This window comes from Brachyhypopomus gauderio, chromosome 2 (assembly GCF_052324685.1).
Source record: "Brachyhypopomus gauderio isolate BG-103 chromosome 2, BGAUD_0.2, whole genome shotgun sequence".
NCBI lineage: Eukaryota > Metazoa > Chordata > Actinopteri > Gymnotiformes > Hypopomidae > Brachyhypopomus > Brachyhypopomus gauderio.
This window is the reverse complement of record NC_135212.1, coordinates 25,256,971-25,276,503: the sequence shown is the minus strand read 5'-3', so window position 1 is coordinate 25,276,503 and position 19,533 is coordinate 25,256,971. Positions and strand designations below refer to the sequence as shown.

The window sequence follows — 19,533 nt, the reverse complement described above, 5'->3', positions numbered from 1 at the left end:
AACCGCTCTTCCCGGTTCCGCTCGCTCACGCCGCGCGCTTCTACGTCCACGTGAACTTGAACTTCTCGCCAGCTCACGCGCGTCGGTATAAAAAGGGCCTCGGTTCTCACGTATCATGTCTGTGTCGCCGGACAAACGACGGAAGATGGAGTGTGCGCTGGACCAGCTGAAGAAGTACACGGTCGTCGTCGCGGACACCGGCGATTTCAACGGTGACCGAACTACCTTACGTCCGATAGTCTTCAGCAGTGGTCACGGTTAGCTAGCCGCTAGGTGGCTAACGTCGCTAGCTAGCAGTTAAACGGTTGCTGTCACTCCTGTACGTTCTGTCATTGATTTATTCAGCGGGGCTAGATAGTTAGATACCTTGGTTGATTGCGGGGGTGGGGTCGAGATAGCTGTTGATTATTTTAGCTAACTATCCCTAAAAACAGCTAGCTGGTTGTTTGCTAACTCTTTCAGAATCGAATGGACACTGGCTGGCTAAGTTCAAACTTGAGGAACATTTAGCATTAGTCAGTCAGAGGGCAATTCACACACTTGTACAAGTGTATCGTCTTCAGTGTTGTTGGTCGGTCATATGTCGTTTTATTGTCCAGTTAACTAGCTAGTCGTCTAGCTTTAGCTAGCTGGACAGTAGTGTTTGTGTCGGTGTCTGGTCCAGAAGTTCGAGGTTGGCCAGCTAGACACGTCCGAGGATTAGCACGGTCAACTGCTAGGCATGTTCTGCGATGACTGCCCTGGCGCTTAAATATGTGCCTAGCTGTTGAAGTATAGCTGAAATGTTAGTACAGATTCTATGAAAGCTGTTCTTTCTTTAATTAAAATTGGGTGTAGTTGCCCAGGCCAAACCAAGTTATCAATAATTTGTTTTATCGAATGGTGCGGTCAGTAAAAGTATTGATTTATGGGAAACGTCTTAATTTTCTTTCATTGACTTGGATTAAAGTCTGGCAAGTAGGAGGTAGGGAGTTAGCTGATTAAGTCATGCTTTACATTGAGTGAGTTTTTGCAAGGGGGGTTGAAACAGTTCAGTCTTTGTTCATGGTCTGATGCAAGGCAAATATTTCCTCATTTCTGCAAAGTCAGTGTGACGAAACGGACGAGAACTATGTTGTAGGTGTGTATCAGCCTGTGACCAATACCATTAAAGCATCAAGTCCTATCTGGCATTTTGCCTCAAGATCAGATGTCCTGTCCAGGGATATGGGCGACAATTGTGGTGTATTCCTTAAAAGATTGTAATTTGATAGCAAAGATTTCTTTACCTTTTTAATCCTTGGCTAACACGGAGTATGCAAACAGACTGATTCCACTTTTAAAGCTGTCTGAATTGAGTGGCACATTGATTTGTGCAAAGATGTAACAATTCAGACTGCTGATGTGTGTACATGATCTGTTGATGTAATGTAATATTGATGGATACTGAACATCTGGGTCTGATTGTGTAAACGTGCAGTCAGACATGTTGGGCTAAAGAAAAATAGTAAGGGAACAGTTTTTATAAGTGAGAATTGGCAAAGACTTTCCCCCTCTTAATTTTGTTACTCAGACATGGTATTGAATCATGACATTTCCAACTTTGTATACAAAAAATATTGAAAGCCATACAGAGTAGCTACTTGAAACTTGCTCTAAAATTTTATATTTTCCTCCTTCTGCAGCCATCGAAGCATATAAGCCCCAGGATGCTACAACAAACCCCTCTCTCATCCTGGCAGCAGCCAAGATGCCCACTTACCAACAGCTGGTGGACCAGGCAATAAAATATGGCATCGCCAGCGGCGGGTATGAATTCTGCTCATATAGTATCAAAATAATTAATAGATTAGGAACACATTATATGATTGTGACTAGGATTCTATTTATTTTTATAGGACTGAGGAGGAGCAAGTAACCAACACTATGGACAAACTTTTTGTCAACTTTGGGCTTGAGATCCTGAAGATCATCCCTGGTAGAGTCTCCACAGAAGTGGATGCAAGGTACCACAGAGTTCTTCCTATTTGATCTAAGAAAATGACATTCCCTAAATGGCCATAAGGGAAATGTGCATGGCTGCTTTATATTCATCAACTTCTTTATTAACTTTCAGGCTGTCATTTGACAAAGATGCGATGGTGGCTCGTGCTCAGAGGCTCATCTCCCTGTATGAGGAGGCAGGAGTGAGTAAAGAGCGTGTGCTCATCAAGCTGTCCTCCACATGGGAGGGAATTCAGGCTGGTCGGTATGTATGTATGTATGCGTCATGTATACTTTTATGTAAATAAAATTGGTCTACATTCATATTTCAAACATGCATTATTGTGTGTGTGTGTGTGTGTGTGTGTGTGTGTGTTCTCTCTCTTTCAGGGAGCTGGAGGAGAAACATGGCATTCATTGCAACATGACCCTTCTGTTCTCCTTCGCTCAGGCGGTGGCTTGTGCTGAGGCTCAGGTCACCCTCATCTCACCCTTCGTTGGGCGAATCCTAGATTGGTACAAAGAGAACACTGACTGCAAGAGCTATGAGCCACATGAGGACCCAGGTAACTGACCATATAATGGCTGATGCTATAGAGGAACATGCTCGTTGTGAATGTGCCGATGTGTGTGCCATATTGTTAAATGACTTTTATCCCACTACACAGGTGTCCTGAGTGTAAAGAAGATCTACAATTACTATAAAAAATTTGACTATAGTACAGTAGTTATGGGTGCATCCTTCAGGAACACTGGACAGGTGAAGGCTCTGGCTGGTTGCGATCTGCTCACCATCTCGCCAGGGCTGCTGGGAGAACTTAGCGAGGATAACAGTTCAGTGTCCTGCACTCTCACTCCAAAAGGAGGTGGGTTTCTGCATGTTGCAACATCTGTCTGCTTTGTCAAAGTGCTTTCATAAGCTGTTACCACATTGGAGTTATGGAGTGCCTGGTTTGTTTGGGTCTATGTAGCAAAGTCTAGTGATCTGGAGCAGCTGCACCTGGATGAGAAGACTTTCCGCTGGCTTCACAATGAAGACCGCATGGCTGTGGAGAAGCTCTCTGATGGCATCCGGAAATTTGCTGCTGATGCAGTGAAACTTGAAAGCATGATTAAGGTGTTGAAATGCATGATGTACAGATGTAAAGTCACAATTGGTTCTTAGCCAGTAACTAAATTATTTCCTTTCATCATGTGCATTTTACTGAATTATTTATGGAGATTTCTCCAATTCTAACCCAAAAATAAACTGAGAAAGGACTACAGATTATTCATTTAGTGGCCTATTTTAAAAGGTGGTGTATGGTTCAAATGGGTAATTGGTAATCTGTCAATTATAATACTGTTTTGTCTGCATATATAGCAGTCCTATTTGTAACCTCTCCAGTATTATGGTAATGACTCTTTTTTTATTTTATTATTTTTTTTTTTTTCTCCCTCCTCTCCTCTGCCTTTCTCAGGAGAAGATACTTAATGTGAAGAACGGACCGTAATGAATAGATGAGGAGGCCCAGATAGCGGATGGACTACATCTATTGTCCCTTGATCCTACATTCCTCTTTGGCCCCATCAACTGCACTCTGCCTCTTCTGGCTGACTTTGTGACCAATAAGAGATGTTGCACTAAAATACAAACTTTTGTAGCTGTTTGTGGATAACATGCCCAATTTAACAAATGTAGAATCAGAAGTATCCCTTTTTAAAACATAAAATGGTAACAAAGAAAATGATGTGGAATTTTCTGTGATGCTCTCCCTGTATGAGAAGTGGTTAGAAAAGGGAGTAGAACATTGTTTAGGTGTGTTCCAGTTAAATTAGATCCCATCTGGGCAGCCACATATGAACCAAAGACCTTAGCAGGTCAAGGATCTGATCCGAGTCAGATCCACTTCTGCTTCATGTTCCCAATAAACCCTGGAAGCAAAAGGTCTAAATTTTCAGCATGAAATGCCTCCAGGACATGATTTGAGCTGAAACCCAATTATTAAAGCCCTCTTTCTTCAGCAGTGTTTGTCTTACTGTCCAGCTGATTAATGGCAGCAATATAGGTTCACTGTGGATTATGTTTTGAAGGATTATTTATTTGCAGGTGTGCCATCAGAGTTTTGGGGCCCTGTGAAAATTTGGCCTTGCTACAGCCATTTTAGGCCCCTGTCAGTCATGGGCCCTTAATCATAACCTTTCTCCCCCCATATGGTGCACCCGTTTATTTGATTAGTAATGTATAAGACCAAGGTCTTCTCTTATGAGTGTGGTACAATATTTGTTTTGTCTGTAAGACTACATAGTATCCTGTCAACAGCAAAGCTTGTTCAGGTATTCAAAGCCTTCACTGATGTCATGTTCCCGCAATAGAAAAAGCTTACTTTTCTATTAAATGCTGTCCTGATCTTTTGAGATCTAGTTTGTGTAGTTCTTCCTGACCTTTGAGTAATGCAGCATACTCCCTCCTTTCAATAAGCCTAAATGACATCAGCCACACTGATCAGGCAATGACAGAAGCAGAGAGGCAAAACTGTCCTGCATCCTGCAGTCGAGGAGGTATACTGGGGTCTGTAAGAGCACTGACAGTGATGCTGCTCCCATACCAGCCATCTCACTGTAGTGAGGGAATACACAGTACTACATCTGTGCAGGGATAATAGTGTTTAACTCTATTTATTAGGCTACCTCAAAGTGTCATTAAATTGTTACAAATGTGAAAAAGAGGAAGATACTAAACATACAGAGCCTAGAGAAGGTCTCATGCAATCTCTCATACTTTGTATAGCTATGTCAAATGTCATCCACATAGTGTCAGTGTTGTACCACTAGAAGACAAATGGAAACCTGGCACTTTTTGTTCTACGGTACATTGTCAGTCATGTGTTATCTAAAGGTTTTAGCAGTAGAGACAGATTATTCTGAAGCCATTAAGAGACACTTTCAGTTTAGGTGTGTAACCAGCCCACAACATCCCAAGTTCAACCTGAGCCACTGAGCGAGTAGTGAACAGGTACACACACAAAAAGACTTTTAGGAGCACCGGAAACAAAGAAAATCTGACTACCTGTGTACATTGCAATCCTATGAGTGTCCTCACCTCACCTGGCTAGATTAGTCATTTGGCCTTAGGTGGAGTTCTTGAAGCTTGATGCCTGGACTGCCTGATCCAACTGACAAACTCTCGACTCCGTAAGGGTGCTTAGAACAACCATTAGAAACTTTACAGAAAAGGATGGATAGAGCAATATACACCTCAAACTGCAGGCTCCCAAGCATAGTATTTAACATATTTGTCGATGCCACTTTTCAAAAGAGCCGCAAGTCTACATTCAATCAAGAAATAGACCAAGCTATTTCAGTGTTAGCTCATTAGATAACTTTTATATGTAGGGCTATTATAGTACATGCGTATTCACACACAATCTGGATCCAGAAACAACAGGTAGCACAAATGACCAAGTAGGCTAAGTGTGAGAAGCCATGTGTCGTCTAAATTCGCTGTGTTTACAAACATCTGCGCCCCAAAAGCAACAGGCACTTGCGAACCGAAGGCCAGGAATGTCGGCTGCTTAGATAAAACCGAGATCAAAGAACTCCAGGACTCCCAAATGATGAAGAAATGAGATGTGTTGATGCAAACATCCAGCAGTAGCGCAAACATTTAAAGTTTGCCGCAGGGCTCGAAAACGCAAACCACGCCCGTCTGACCCGACGGCCACGTACAAATCACGGCGAAGGGACCGTGGTCGCTGGGTGGGGTTGTTTGGTTCAAGTAGGGGTCTACCAAAAGTTTTTTGTACCGAAAGCAGGTTGTCTGTGATGAAAATAATTACTTGCCTTCTGTCATCAATTCGTTATAAAGAGGAGCGTGGACCTTTCACCGAGTGCCAGGTAACGTTACGCTTTAAATCCGGTTCGGCCGTTACCTGAGACAGGTAGCCAGCCAAGCTAGCAGAGCCAGCTGCCTAAAGTCTCGTAGTTATCCGTTTCGGTCTTATTTTCGAATAGAAAGCTGGACTCTAGTTGTAATGTATGGATGTTAATGCGCAGACTTTTAGCAGCGTCGTTAGCAAATTAGTTTAGATGAGAGACGTCTGTCCGGTCCAGCTAGCATGCTGGCTAGCGTTAGCAGTGTAGGACTTTTACTGAGATGAGTTGTAAAAGATAGAAATAAAAGTGACGACTGATGCGAAGCGGCCTTAATTAACAACGGCGTAACGGGATTTTTTCGAAACGCAATATAGACACATCGAAACGTTTAATTAGACAGTCAGCTAAAGTGAATAAGAAGGGCGAGTTTGGGTGGTGTATAGTTCCAAATGAAGATGTGTAGCTGTAGGCCTTATGAGGCGTGAAGTCCAGGTGGAGTCCTCATGAGCTTCCTTGGCCACTTGTGTGAGTTCGGGTTTGGTAAAGTTAATTACATTATTATTGCTATTGACCCAGAAACGGAGCGAACGAGGAAAAAAGGTAGACAAAATGCACAGCAAACCTAGTCCTGAGTCATCTGCATGAGTAGAAGCAAGACAAAGATTTTTTACTGCTGCCCTGGCATCTGCCAACCATGTAATTAGAATTGCCACTTTTCTCTCGTTAACACTACACACATACTCGCACACTTTCTCTTTGAGCTCCTTTAATACAAGTCCTAGGCTAGTAACTTTATATTTAGTACATTTCTTTTTCTTTACTCTCTTGTTGGAGCTTTTTGGATTTAGCAGATGTATTATGGATGTACAAGGTTGGAGTTTTTTCTGTTTTACTGTCTGCTTGAACATGGATGATCATTCATTGTACTGGTGAAATAGCTGACTGGAGGTTTAGGTGAACTGTGAAATGTCACACTTGTTCTTTTAAGTTCAGAGAGTGCAGATATCCAAACTGCATAGTTTTGTCCCAAAACATAGCATTTATAGATAAAAGAATGAAGTGTTTCAGTGTTTCAGCTGCTGTGATCTCTGTTGTCCTAAAGGCACCAGTTTATTGAGGTCTTATAAATAGGACTTTGTTTGTGCTTAAGTGACAATCATCACTAACAGATGAGTCTTTGAGTTTGTCTGATATGAGAATCACACCAATGTGTGCCTTTTTTGACCAGTCTTTTAATACTCTGTCTTTAGAGTGTGAAGAACTGAATTGAGTAGAATAACATACTTGGATTACTGCACTATTTTATAATCGGACTGAATGCGTTTTGGAGCATGTAGCCTATAGCCCCATTTTTATTTCCTTGCTGTCCGTGTCTGCTAAAACATTTGTCTTTTTCTGAGCATCTAGAAAGACATATTTAACATCTTGTAAGGTTTACAAATTACAATGAAATTCATGATGAACAACCACAACTTGTTTTGCCCCCACAAATTTAACTCTTATTTATTTGTTTATTTATTTTTTGCTGTAAAATGCCATTTCAATCTAAACATGTACTATATTTGAGGAACCACCTTTTAAAAATGGTGGATGCTACTTCCTGAATCTTTGTCATTTTTTTTACTAAAGTTTGTTTTTTTCTTTTGTGTACTATATCATTTCATAGCTCATAACTAGTGTTTTACCTGAATGCAATCTTGTTGAAAGATTTTGTTGAAAAGTGTGAGTGCTGTCCTCTTCATTATAAGCTTTTCCACCTTACCCTGCTAAGAAGCAGTCACAAACAATGGAAGACATTAGGAGAATCAAGTAGAGGGATTCATTATGGTTGCGAGTCTGGACTTGAGTAAGAGAGGTGGAGGTAAGGTAGATGACTGGTTCATAGATCTGTGGTGTTAAGGTTTTTGACCTAATTTATAATCTGTATGTGTACACCACTGAAAGCAGCAGCTTTAGTGAGATCTTGCTAGTGCTGGCTTGTGTTGTGGATCTGATATCTGTGAATTGCCAACAAGGCACGTCTTTGCAGATGAAGGGTTGGTTGCTTGGCTAGCATCTCAGACGAACTTAATTTCATTTTACTGACATTTTGAGAACGAATGATTCACAGTTCCAAAATACTATTATGTTCCAAACTGTTGTAATAGTCATTTTGCCCTGTTAACCATGACCTTTTCAGTCTAGAAATGTTGGGAACTCTAAAAATCCACATTTTGCCATTCATCCTAACCTGTTAGATTTGGACCTTCCTGTAATATTACCTGGATTGTATTGCATTGTTACAAACACCCTTGTTTTCTTCTTTTAGAATGGGTGTTTATGAAGAAAAGAAAGAGACATGTGGGACCGTCTGTCTGAAATACCTTCTGTTCACTTTTAACTTCCTGTTTTGGGTAAGGCTCTTCCACCTGTTACCTGCGAGGGAATATTAGTGACACCACGGTAAACGCGATGAATGTACGGGACGGAAGTCAGACAATGACTGAGAATGTTGACAACACGCACACGTAAATACACTGACAGTCAGAAGACACAAGTGTAACACAACAATAATGAGACGAAAGAAGCGATGCGAATAACATGGAGGAATACACACTAACACACACTGACGTCAGCACACATAGACACAGATGAATGTACACACAAATACCAACAAGCCTAAGGGCAGAGTCGGGGGTGGACTTTGACACCACCATGTGTAAAGCCTGGTAGGGTACCTGCTTTCACAATGACTTATTCAGTGTGTTTAAGACACACTTTACATGAATACAGTGTTTAATGAGCTTTTAGCAGTAAAACATTCCATATTCAATATGCTTTCACTGTCCCTTTATAAGATCTGCAATTTTATTGTTTAAAAAATACTTCTTGGTGTAGTAGGGGTGTAAAATGTGTCGGGTGTATAGAAGGTTTTTGCCACCATGTTCACTTCAAGGGAAGACATGAACATGCTAAATGAGAAGCTCATCTCTAGTGCAGAAGTCTCAAAGCTAGGAGCCTTGTCTTGCATCAGTACATACAGCCCACAATCTCTGTGATGCCTCAAGTTTTGCTTTGAGGGGAGGGATCATTTTGCTTAGTAGATAAATAACAGTATTTTTCTCATTTGATTGATTTGGTTATCTTTATCTACTTGATGTTTTAGGACAAACATTTGCAGAAAACTTCTAAAAGAGTTCACAAACTTTCAAGCACTATTGTATTCATAAAGTCAGAATGTGTATACATCATGACTTCTGTCCAGCTGTGTCTACTGGAAAAGTAATAAACATGGTGACAAGTCTGAAATCTTCCACCGTAGTGTGTGTGTGTGTCTCAAAGTAACAGCTTGTATAAATGTGGCATCTTCATATAGAGATTTTTCCATTAAACAAGTGGCATATGGTGATTTATAATGGAGAATTAATGTTGAGAACTGTTGAAGTGTATAATATTGCATGATATTCCATCATATCATACTAAGTTGTTCTGTGTTTAAATGCATTGTCCCTGATTTGTATCAGCCATCTCCCTAGATGCCCATCAGGTTTTCTTATGAAGAGGTCCTAGAGTATACATTTGGAGACTGCTGATATGAAACATTTGTTATTTGCTATTCTGTGGCACTTCTGACCATGCTTGGCTCTGCAGGGACACATGTCAGACTGTAGCAGCATGGATATTTCTGATATACTTGAGCCAGTTTAAGCCCTGCACCCATGTCACTGCAATGACTTGTTTGTATCATTGTGCCAAGAGTAGCCTTCAATACAAATTGGATCTGTTTAGCAATGGTCCTGTGGACAGAAAGCACCCAGTTATTAGCCTGCTAGAGGGTATCTGGCAAATTGTGCATGTAACTGCATTAGCTAGAATCTGTAATTTTATTATTCTTATAAAATGTATGACTAATCTATTTCCATTCACATTTGTGGTATTTAGTAAGTGTTTTTATCCATGTAGCATCTTGCAAAAGGGCTTTATTACCCAAACAGAAAAATATTTTCTTAACTTGCCCAAATACATGAGAATCTAAAAACAGTAGGAATGCACACCATGAAATTAACCAATGAGGGCAGATGCAACAGGATGAATATTTCTTGTGGCTACTGAGTTTAGTTCTCCGTTGTAAGAATAATCATTGTTTTGTGAGAGTAATATTCATAAAGCATTAACAACATAAATGTCTAGAAAGATCACCAATTTAAGTGTAAATGCAAAGACACTTTTCCATGGTCTTAAAAATAGTTTCTTTTCTTAGCTGGCAGGGGGTGCTGTGATGGCTGTAGGGATATGGACACTAACAGAAAAGAGTGACTACATCAGCCTGCTGTCCTCCAGGATCTATGCTGTGTCGGCCTATATCCTTGTTCTGGCAGGGGTCATCGTCATGGTCACTGGAGTCCTAGGTTGCTGTGCCACCTTCAAAGAGCAAAGACGACTTCTGAGAGTGGTGAGGTCCAGACCCCACACTTCCACACACTACACGCAGACCTTCACACAACAGTTATGTGACAGGAGAGAGGAATGCAGTTTTGCACAATGCACAATGGCATTTTTTTCAGTGCACATAGTGTGGATTTTAGATAATTCATTCATTATCGGCCTGATGACTATGACCATGCATTTCAAGACCAGTCATCCGTTTTTAAGCTCATCCAAGCATTGCAGTATAATGTTGTATGTGCATTATTGATGAGATCAAGGATTCCATTAATAAAGACTCTACTTTTCTACAACTACCCTAATCCACATATAAATAAATCTACGTATCATTGTATAGTGTATTTGTGGTGGGATTTGTTCTTATTCTTTGATTAATATAATGGCATGCACTGCAATTTTCTGAACGAACTTGCTGTGCCTTTTGGATGTCAATTAAAAATTTATATTACACAGTTCCAAGAAACACTTTCAGGAATATAAGTAATGCCCCAATTCACCTTCATGCATAATTGATGTATCATGTACCATCGTTCCTACAATAAGGAATGTGGCGAGGAAGCATGGGAAATTCTCTCCCTCTGGTTGCTTAGCTCTCTTGGTGAAGTTATGCCAGAACCTAGCACAAGGATCCTTTTGTTTCAGGGAAATATTGTGTAATGCTCAGAGACTCCTGTTCAGCTGGGGAGATTGGATAAGCATGCTGGCATGGCGTACATGTACAGAAATAGTAGAAAGTAGTTCTGAATTGATTTATAACCTGAATGTACAATGTTTTTTCCTTTCATTTAGTTAAATTCATAAGCCGATATTGGATATTCAAATTTCAAGTATAGATTATTGAACCTACATGGGCCAATCTTATTTAGTCTCATTGTTCAAATACAGTTGTATTCTCATTCTAGGCACAAACTTTTTTTGATTGCATGGTTACTTAGCAATGCAGATGTACACAAAGCAGTCATAGGTTTTAAATGCGGTTGTTAGATACTGATCCTTTTCATTCAGTCACTTTTGTTCTTAAATGACTTGCTATGTCATTAAATAGTACATAACAAATGGAAAAGAAAACCTGCCTCTGTTTATCGTTATCTATGTTAAGCAGGGCATTTGCTTTCAAAGTACCTTTTGAAAGGCTACAGTTTGGGTAACTACAAATTAGAAGATTAAACAGGAAGAAAATGCAGAGTAGTGCACTATAATCTAGAGGAGATGTGATTAAGGCACTGGAATTTAGGTCTGGAATTTTTCAAACTCTTGTTTTATATGACTGATACCCCACTGTCAGTATTTTGGCTTCATGTTAAAGTAGATGTGTCCCCTTTTTCACGTGCAGTATTTTTTTCTTGAGCAGCTGGAGCTCAGTGGTGAGTTGTGTCTTCCTCCCAGACCCTCTCACCTGGTGCCTACAGTCAAACGGTGGGGGAGGTGTAGGTGCAGATGAGGGCAGGTTCAGGCAGGTAGAAATATGCGAGTCTCCACAGCTACGAATGTCCCCCCTCCATGCTTAAACAGATGTGCTTGCATCTCACACAGAAGAGACATTTATGCACTGCATATTCATATGCTGGTTACTGTGCAGAGACAATTTGGGTGAAAATGGATAATTCATTCTTACCAGCCCATTAATCCTGTTATGTTATTGTAAGCCTACATATTGGTCATACACATGAACCTTTATAAGCCATGCATAGTTTTCACAAGTGCATGATAATTGCACATTTACCCAGAGTGTATATTATCCAGGGTGGGAGGGCCAGCTGTCTTCTGCACAGCCTTATGTTGCCCACCAAATGCATATTCAAACAATGCATAAAACATGCAAAATGTCCAGTTTAAAAATCATTTGAGTAGATGGTTTTGTATCTCAGTCAAATCCTACAGCATGTTTTCAAACTTGCATGAATGAATAAAACAAATGAATGAATTTGCTCATTTTGATTAAATTTTTTAATGCTTCCAAATTTCTTAGATCTTCCTGTAACAATAATTTGTCACAATTAAATACAGTACTCTCCTTTGTTTTTGTTTTTTCACTCTTGCAGTATTTTGTCCTACTGCTGTGCATTTTTCTTCTGGAGATCCTGGCTGGAGTGTTGGCCTACATCTACTATCAGCAGGTACAGACTGCTCTTCCCAAGGGGTGTGGGGGGGGGGGGGGGGGGGGGGGGGTGGTGGTGGGGCTGTGGGATATGGACAAAAATAAAAATCATACCTCTATATTTGATGAATTCTTTGTTAATATGAATTTGACTATGGTTTTGTACTACTTGATGTTTGAAGTTAAGTGTATATATAGTGATGCCACACATAGCAGCCCTCGACTTCATTAGGGTCCTCTGTTATTTGTTTGCCTGTGTCCTGCTGTCTCAAGATAAAGGCGTGTTTAAGCCTTCTGGCCAATCGGTGATGCTCATTCACCCTCTAATTGTTTTGCAGCTAAATGCAGTAGTAGGAGGCAGTAGCAGTAGGAGGAATAATATGCAGTATGAAAATGATGTATGCATTTATTCTTGATGGGATTTGCACAAATGTCATTAACACTCCTTGTTCTTTGTATACAAAGTTTCTCAAGCCAGTTCTTTTGTACTGACTGATACAAAAATAATTTATTTTCCCTATTTGGCTGGTTAAATAAAGAGAAACATTATGAATGTCAAATTTTATTTACAAAACACCATTTTCAAATCCAAGATTGCTTTAAAAATAATTTAATTACACAACTTTAAAAAAAATGAATACACAAGAATTATTGCATTTTGATTAACAGTATGTGCAGTTTTCTTAATATGTTTAATTAGCTGAACTGCTGAATGTTGGGTATGTGCAGTTAGAAAATCGCTGAAGTAATTCCAGTAGATGTGGATGCTAATTGATGATTTTTTCTTGAATGTTCCAAATGAGCACAGTTGAATGAGGAGCTGAAAAATAATCTGAAAAATACTATGGTGCAACATTATCGTCAGCCAGACCAGGACCACGTCACCAAGGCTGTGGATAAACTACAGCAAGAGGTATCGTGATATGACGGTTATGTGAGCACAGTGAATATGAACGTTGCAGTACATTTCGTAGAAATAAACTGGCCCACATGATGCTGACGATGTATGTGTCTTTTCTCACTCTGGGTTCTCCGGCTCACATTGCCATTTCTCTCAGTTCAAGTGCTGTGGCAGTAAGAACTACACAGACTGGACAGAAAGCCTCTGGATCCGCTCCAGTGAAGCCACAGGCAGAAAGGTCCCAGACAGCTGTTGTAAAACCCCAACAAACCTCTGTGGCAAGAGAGACCACCCCTCCAACATTTATAAAGTAGAGGTGAGAGGTGACCGCAATGTGCATGTATGCACAAACACAGCTTTGCACAGGAGGTGGCTTCATGAAGTTAATAGAGGTAATGTAGAGTTTGTATGTGTCCCAGTGATTTTGTCCAGCAGGGGTCAGTAGTACCCCTCTTAAGAACTAACCCCCCATTGAGGTTGTTATGGGAAAGGACATGTTCCTCTTACATGTATCCAGCCAGTCTCAGGAGATTATTGGGCACTGTGGTGCTCTGTTAATAAGCCCTGCAATAGTTATTCTGTATTTTGTTAATAGGGTGGTTGCATCGCTAAACTGGAGAACTTCATCCTGGACCACTTAAAGATAATCGGTGCAGTGGGTGTGGGAATTGCTAGTGTGCAGGTGGGACCAACATCTGTTCAAATGTCCCTGTCACCACCCATATGTCTTATTTGTAAAATGAAATGCTACAAAAATAAAATTAGTACCCAGGTTTTGATTTTCATAATTCCTTTGCTTAATGTGTGGAGATTTCCTGGCTCAGACCTATAATGCTTTTTCTTTTCTTTATTTCAGATCGTGGGTATGGTTTTCACATGCTGTCTCTACAGGAGTCTGAAAGCAGAACCGTACTGAGTGGGTGTTTGAGTTGAAACAAACGGGCCTCGAATGTCCTCACTAACAATATTAGTTCACACTGACACAAGAGAAGGGGTTCATTTGAAAGATTGTGGTAAAGAGCAGTTAAGTGTTGTATGAACCATATCAGCTTTGCAACCAATGTGCCTATTATGAAGTGAATCACTGCATGCTGTAAAACTCCCTGTGGACAAACAATGAACTTGATTTTTTTGCAGCCTGTAAATAACAGCATTTGCATCAGTGATTCTTTTAGTGAACATGGATGAAATATTTAAATCATATTTAATGTAGGATTGGACTGCATACTGTAGCTTTTTTTTATTTTTTTATTTTTTTTACGAACTGAATATTTTGTATGATTATTTTATGTGACACTGGTCTCATTGTTATTATTATTTTTACGTTTTGTAAAATTTGTCTTCCTCATCAATGTTTGTCTGGCTAACACAGTTTTCCACATGCAGATGAAGCATAGTGGGACAGACACTAGTTTCATCCAAGTTAAATTTGAATCTAGATTTTTTTAGTCAGAATTTTAAAAAATTAATTACAGGTTTAATCATTAATGTAGAATAATGGTATTTTAAATCACAACAGGAGTGCACTAATTTCTTTGCAACTGTTTATAGGTAATTTTCCTCCTTCGTTTGTGAGATCAGTAATAAACACATCAATATTACAAACTCTTTGAATTTTCATTGAAATATTTAACATATCTTTTTCAATATTTATACATCTAGCAAGACCATAGCAGAGGAGAACTCTCGTGTTCTAGGACTTGGTAGGATGGTGCAAACCTGCAGAATGGCCTGGGAATTCTGGGAAATAAACTTTCACTTACTAGTTAGACATCTGTAACTTTGGAAAACATACTTTATTAATGGGTGCAATTTTATCTTTTATTCTTTAAAATTTTATACTGTTAATAAGAACAGATTTACTTGGACAGTAGACTGGCTAAAAGGGGCATTGCATTTGCATTACATTTACATATGAAAATTTATGTGCAAACTTGCTTTTCAAATGTGATGAAATTTGACTGTGTTGCTTTAAATGACATTATGGTGACATTGAAGACCTAGAAATAGAGGTGCTGAAATCCTTAAGGTAACTTGTTTTAAGATTGAATAAGGCTTTGGTCAGATAATATGTCCACATGAACACAACCAAATGAGATTATGCTCGGAATCATTGCAGACAATATCACAGAGATCAATCCACCATCACTTTTGAAGTGGAAAAACAGATTGGATGGCATGGAAGACAGATAAACATAAACCATTGGCTGTGGTCTGATGGACCGTCGAGTTATTTTTCTTTGTAAAGTGGTGAGCTTATAGTGGTCTAAATGAGAAACGTATTTCAAATTGGATCCTTTCTGATGTGGTGCCGTAAATATGCACTGTGTTGTGTGTGGGTGTGTGTGTGTGTATCTTCCTTTCATGTGATTTTCCAAAACAAATCTTGAAAATTAGTTCATGTTGTTCTTTTTATTTTTATTTTAGACCTACATGCATCACTTCCTTTGCACACATTTAAATGCATTTACATCATGAGCTTTTGAGTACTGAAACTAGTTGAAACTAGATGATGGGGATTTAATTACTTAAATACGAAACAAATGCGTTCTAATAATTTAATATACACATCTTAAAAACTAATTACAACTAGAAAAAATAGTTTTGATGTACTTATGAATAATGAACAAATTCAAACTTTTGGAATGTAAAGTCAGGAGCTTGGCCAATAAGGTCTTTTGTTATACATTTTATATGAAAACTAATGTGAAAATTTACTTCTCAGATATAGTCACAGTGTGTGGTTTCTTGAAATTCCTAAAATATTGTTATTCTTCTTGCTATTGTTTTTTTGGGCTTCATATAAACAAAATGTACACTACCGTTCAAAAGTTTGGGGTCACTTAGAAATGTTCTTAATTTTGAAAGAAAAGCAGTTTTTTTTTTCAATTTAGCTAACATTAAATGCATCAAAAATACACTATTAATGTGGTAAATGACTATTCTAGCTGTAAACGTCTGGTTTTTAATGCAATATCTACATAGATGTATGGAGACCCATTTCCAACAACCATCACTCCAGTGTTCTAATGGTACATTGTGTTTGCTAACTGTGTAAGGAGGCTATTGGATATTTAGAAAACCCTTGAAAACCCTTGTGCAAGTAGGTTAGCACAGCTGAAAACAGTTTTGCTGATTAGAGAAGCTATAAAACTGACCTTCCTTTAAGCTAGTTGAGAATCTGGAGCATTACAATTGTTGGTTCGATTAAACTCACAAAATGGCCAGAAAAAGACAACTTTCAATTGAAACTCGACAGTCTATTCTTGTTCTGAGAAATGAAGGCTATTCCATGCGAGACATTGCCAAGAAACTGAAGATTTCCTACAATGGTGTGTACTACTCCCTTCAGAAGGAGAGCACAGACAGGCTCTAACCAGAGTAGAAGGAGAAGTGGAAGGCCCCGCTGCACAACTGAGCAAGAAGACAAGTACATTAGTCTCAGGTTTGAGAAATCGACGCCTCACAGGTCCTCAACTGGCAGCTTCATTAAATAGTACCCGCAAAACGCCAGTGTCAACATCTACAGTGAAGAGGCGACTCCGGGATGCTGGCCTTCAGGGCAGAGTGGCAAAGAAAAAGCCATATCTGAGACTGGCTAATAAAAGAAAAAGATTAATATGGGCAAAAGAACACAGACATTGGACAGAGGAAGATTGGAAAAAAGTGTTATGGACTGACGAATCAAAGTCTGAGGTGTTTGGATCACACAGACGGACATTTGTGAGACGCAGAACAACAGAACAACTGAAAAGATGCTGGATGAGTGCCTGACACCATCTGTCAAACATGGTGGAGGTAATGTGATGGTCTGGGGTTGCTTTGGTGCTGGTAAAGTGGGAGATTTGTACAAGGTAAAAGGGATTTTGAATAAGGAAGGCTATCACTCCATTTTGCAACACCATGCCATACCCTGTGGACAGTGCTTGATTGGAGCCAATTTCATCCTGCAACAGGACAATGACCCAAAGCACACCTCCAAATTATGCACAAACTATTTAGAGAAGAAGCAGGCAGCTGGTGTTTTATCGGTAATGGAGTGGCCAGCGCAGTCACCAGATCTCAACCTCATTGAGCTGTTGTGGGAGCAGCTTGACCGTATGGTACGAAAAGAGTGCCCATTAACCCAATCAAACTTGTGGGAGTGGCTTCTGGAAGCATGGGGTGAAATTTCTCCAGATTACCTCAGCAAATTAACAGCTAGAATGCCAAAGGTCTGCAATGCTGTAATTGCTGCTAAGGGAGCATTGTTTGACGAAAGCAAAGTTTAAAGTAGAAAATTATTTCAAATAAAAAAAAAAAAACATTATTTCTACCTGGTCAATGTCTGGACTATATTTCTATTCATTTTGCAACTCATTTGATAAATAAAAGTATGAGATTTCAGGGCAAAACACAAAATTGTCTAGGTGACCCCAAACTTTTGAACGGTAGTGTATATTCATGTAAATTGGTAGATTGGTACAACTAGAAGCTGAAAGCTGAAGGCATTTTAGTAGGGACAGGACAATATTTCAGACTATAGGACAAATTCATGTAGTTTTGAAAACAATTTCACCAAAGTCAAAATATACTGGCCAAGTGTGTGTTTTATTATGAAAACTGATGTGCAGAGTTAAGTATAATGAAATGTGATTAGTCGTATGAAATTAGGTTTGACCTAAAATGCAAACTACAATACCAAAAGTTCAGTTGGTTTAGTGTCTGGTTACAATTTGTATACTGAATATACAATCTATTAGTTTATTTTCCTGCAGTCTTTAATATGCCTTTATAACAATCATGCTTTTTTGCGCACAATATTTAATTGGAAAAATTAACTACCACGCAGGTTTATTTTGTGGATCATCCCATTTATCACTAGTAGCAAGGTATCCAGAGCATGACTTCTTAGTTTTGTTCTTGAGCACTAATTCACCAGTTAAACAACATAAGTTATATTTCCTATTTGACTGAAACAAAAGGTCTGAGAAATTTCAGTTCTGAGAAATTTCAGTTCGAGCAAAACATTTGCCTAACTTTTAAAACAAATCACTACTTTAAACTGTTTTAAACAGTCACTGTGCTCAATCTTAATGACTCAAAAGTTCTTGATATTTTTCCCCTGTGATTTTTTGCATATGTTTTAAATAGATTTGTATGCCTTTCTATTGTTTTTGCATATTTCAAACACGTTCAAAGTTAAACAGCTCTTTGTTGGTGTGAGGTGTACATAAAGATTTGCAAAGCACACTTTACAAACACACCAAAGCAGAAATGAATATGTTCACCGTCATTTTAGTCTTGGTGCCCTTTTGTGGGTTGACTCTAGGTCTTGTAAGAGAACATACTTATGTGAATAATGTTATGGCATGGGATGCCGCTCAGATGTACTGCAGAACGATCTACGAAAATCTGTCCACCATCACTTCAGAAGAGGAAAACCAGATGCTATTTGAAGCAGCAGGAAACTACTTTTCAGAAGGCTGGATTGGACTGAACAGGGCGAATATGGGTCCCTGGTTGTGGTCAGATGGACAATCAGTTTCTTTCTTTAACTGGGAAAACAACAGCCCACCTAATAATTCATCGGGAGGTCGGAGATGTTGTAAGATGCAAGAATTAGGCTGGGATGATGACGATTGTTCTCACCAATTGCCTTTCTTTTGTTATAAGCTCTTGGTCTTGGTGAATGAGAATATGACCTGGGACGAGGCTAATGAGTATTGCAGGAGTCACCACAATGGCCTGGCATGCCTGAACTCTGAGTCACAGTCACTATATCTGGATAAAACGGACACAAACTCTTTACAAACCTCCCTTGTCTGGGCAGGCCTGCGCTTCCTAAATGGACGGTGGATCTGGGTGAATGGGAAACAGACCGGGGCACTGTCGTCACTGCCCTCTTGCCCAGCCCCAGACTACCGCTGTGGGGCTCGCAACCTTCAGACAAACCTCTGGGAGAACAGAAACTGTGAGGAGAGGCTCAATGTCCTCTGCTACTGAAGGTGGGAGAAACACAGGAAGAACAGTATCGGAATTCTAGAAACCCAAATGAAAACATTACATTGAAATGGTAGTTTCTCCCCAAACTATACAAATGATTCAAAAGTAATGGATTAATATATTGTTATATAGTATGTATACTGTACACAGAAATTATTTTCTGTGATGCCATAAATATGTACTATAGTTTCTATCTTCATCTCAGCAATTTGAATGAAATGAAAATTAATTACTGATGAAAATGAAAATCCATCCCAAGATATAAATAAGTAGATTTAGTAGTATGTTTTGATGTATGAATTGTATT

The 19,533-nt window shown here is 39.3% G+C and overlaps 3 protein-coding genes across 3 annotated transcripts; all 3 read left to right on the top strand.

The window, feature by feature from the left end:
• Window positions 1-16: 16 nt before the first annotated feature.
• On the top strand, window positions 17-4,359 carry taldo1 (transaldolase 1). The gene is made up of 8 exons (XM_076992389.1): window positions 17-212; window positions 1,665-1,788; window positions 1,878-1,985; window positions 2,096-2,227; window positions 2,353-2,528; window positions 2,631-2,828; window positions 2,934-3,079; window positions 3,423-4,359. Exons 1-8 carry the CDS (start codon window positions 116-118, stop codon window positions 3,453-3,455), a joined length of 1,014 nt encoding a protein of 337 aa, XP_076848504.1. The 5' UTR covers window positions 17-115; the 3' UTR covers window positions 3,456-4,359.
• Window positions 4,360-5,496: 1,137 nt separating this feature from the next.
• On the top strand, window positions 5,497-14,840 carry LOC143494975 (CD151 antigen-like). The gene is made up of 8 exons (XM_076992384.1): window positions 5,497-5,838; window positions 8,126-8,210; window positions 10,058-10,249; window positions 12,285-12,359; window positions 13,149-13,253; window positions 13,399-13,557; window positions 13,837-13,923; window positions 14,098-14,840. The coding sequence occupies exons 2-8, from the start codon at window positions 8,127-8,129 to the stop codon at window positions 14,155-14,157; spliced, it is 762 nt and encodes a 253-aa protein (XP_076848499.1). The 5' UTR covers window positions 5,497-5,838; window position 8,126; the 3' UTR covers window positions 14,158-14,840.
• A 4,080-nt stretch (window positions 14,841-18,920) lies between these two features.
• Window positions 18,921-19,226, top strand: LOC143508659 (E-selectin-like). Its single transcript, XM_076997321.1, has one exon. The coding sequence runs from the start codon at window positions 18,921-18,923 to the stop codon at window positions 19,224-19,226; it is 306 nt and encodes a 101-aa protein (XP_076853436.1).
• The last annotated feature ends 307 nt before the right edge of the window (window positions 19,227-19,533 follow it).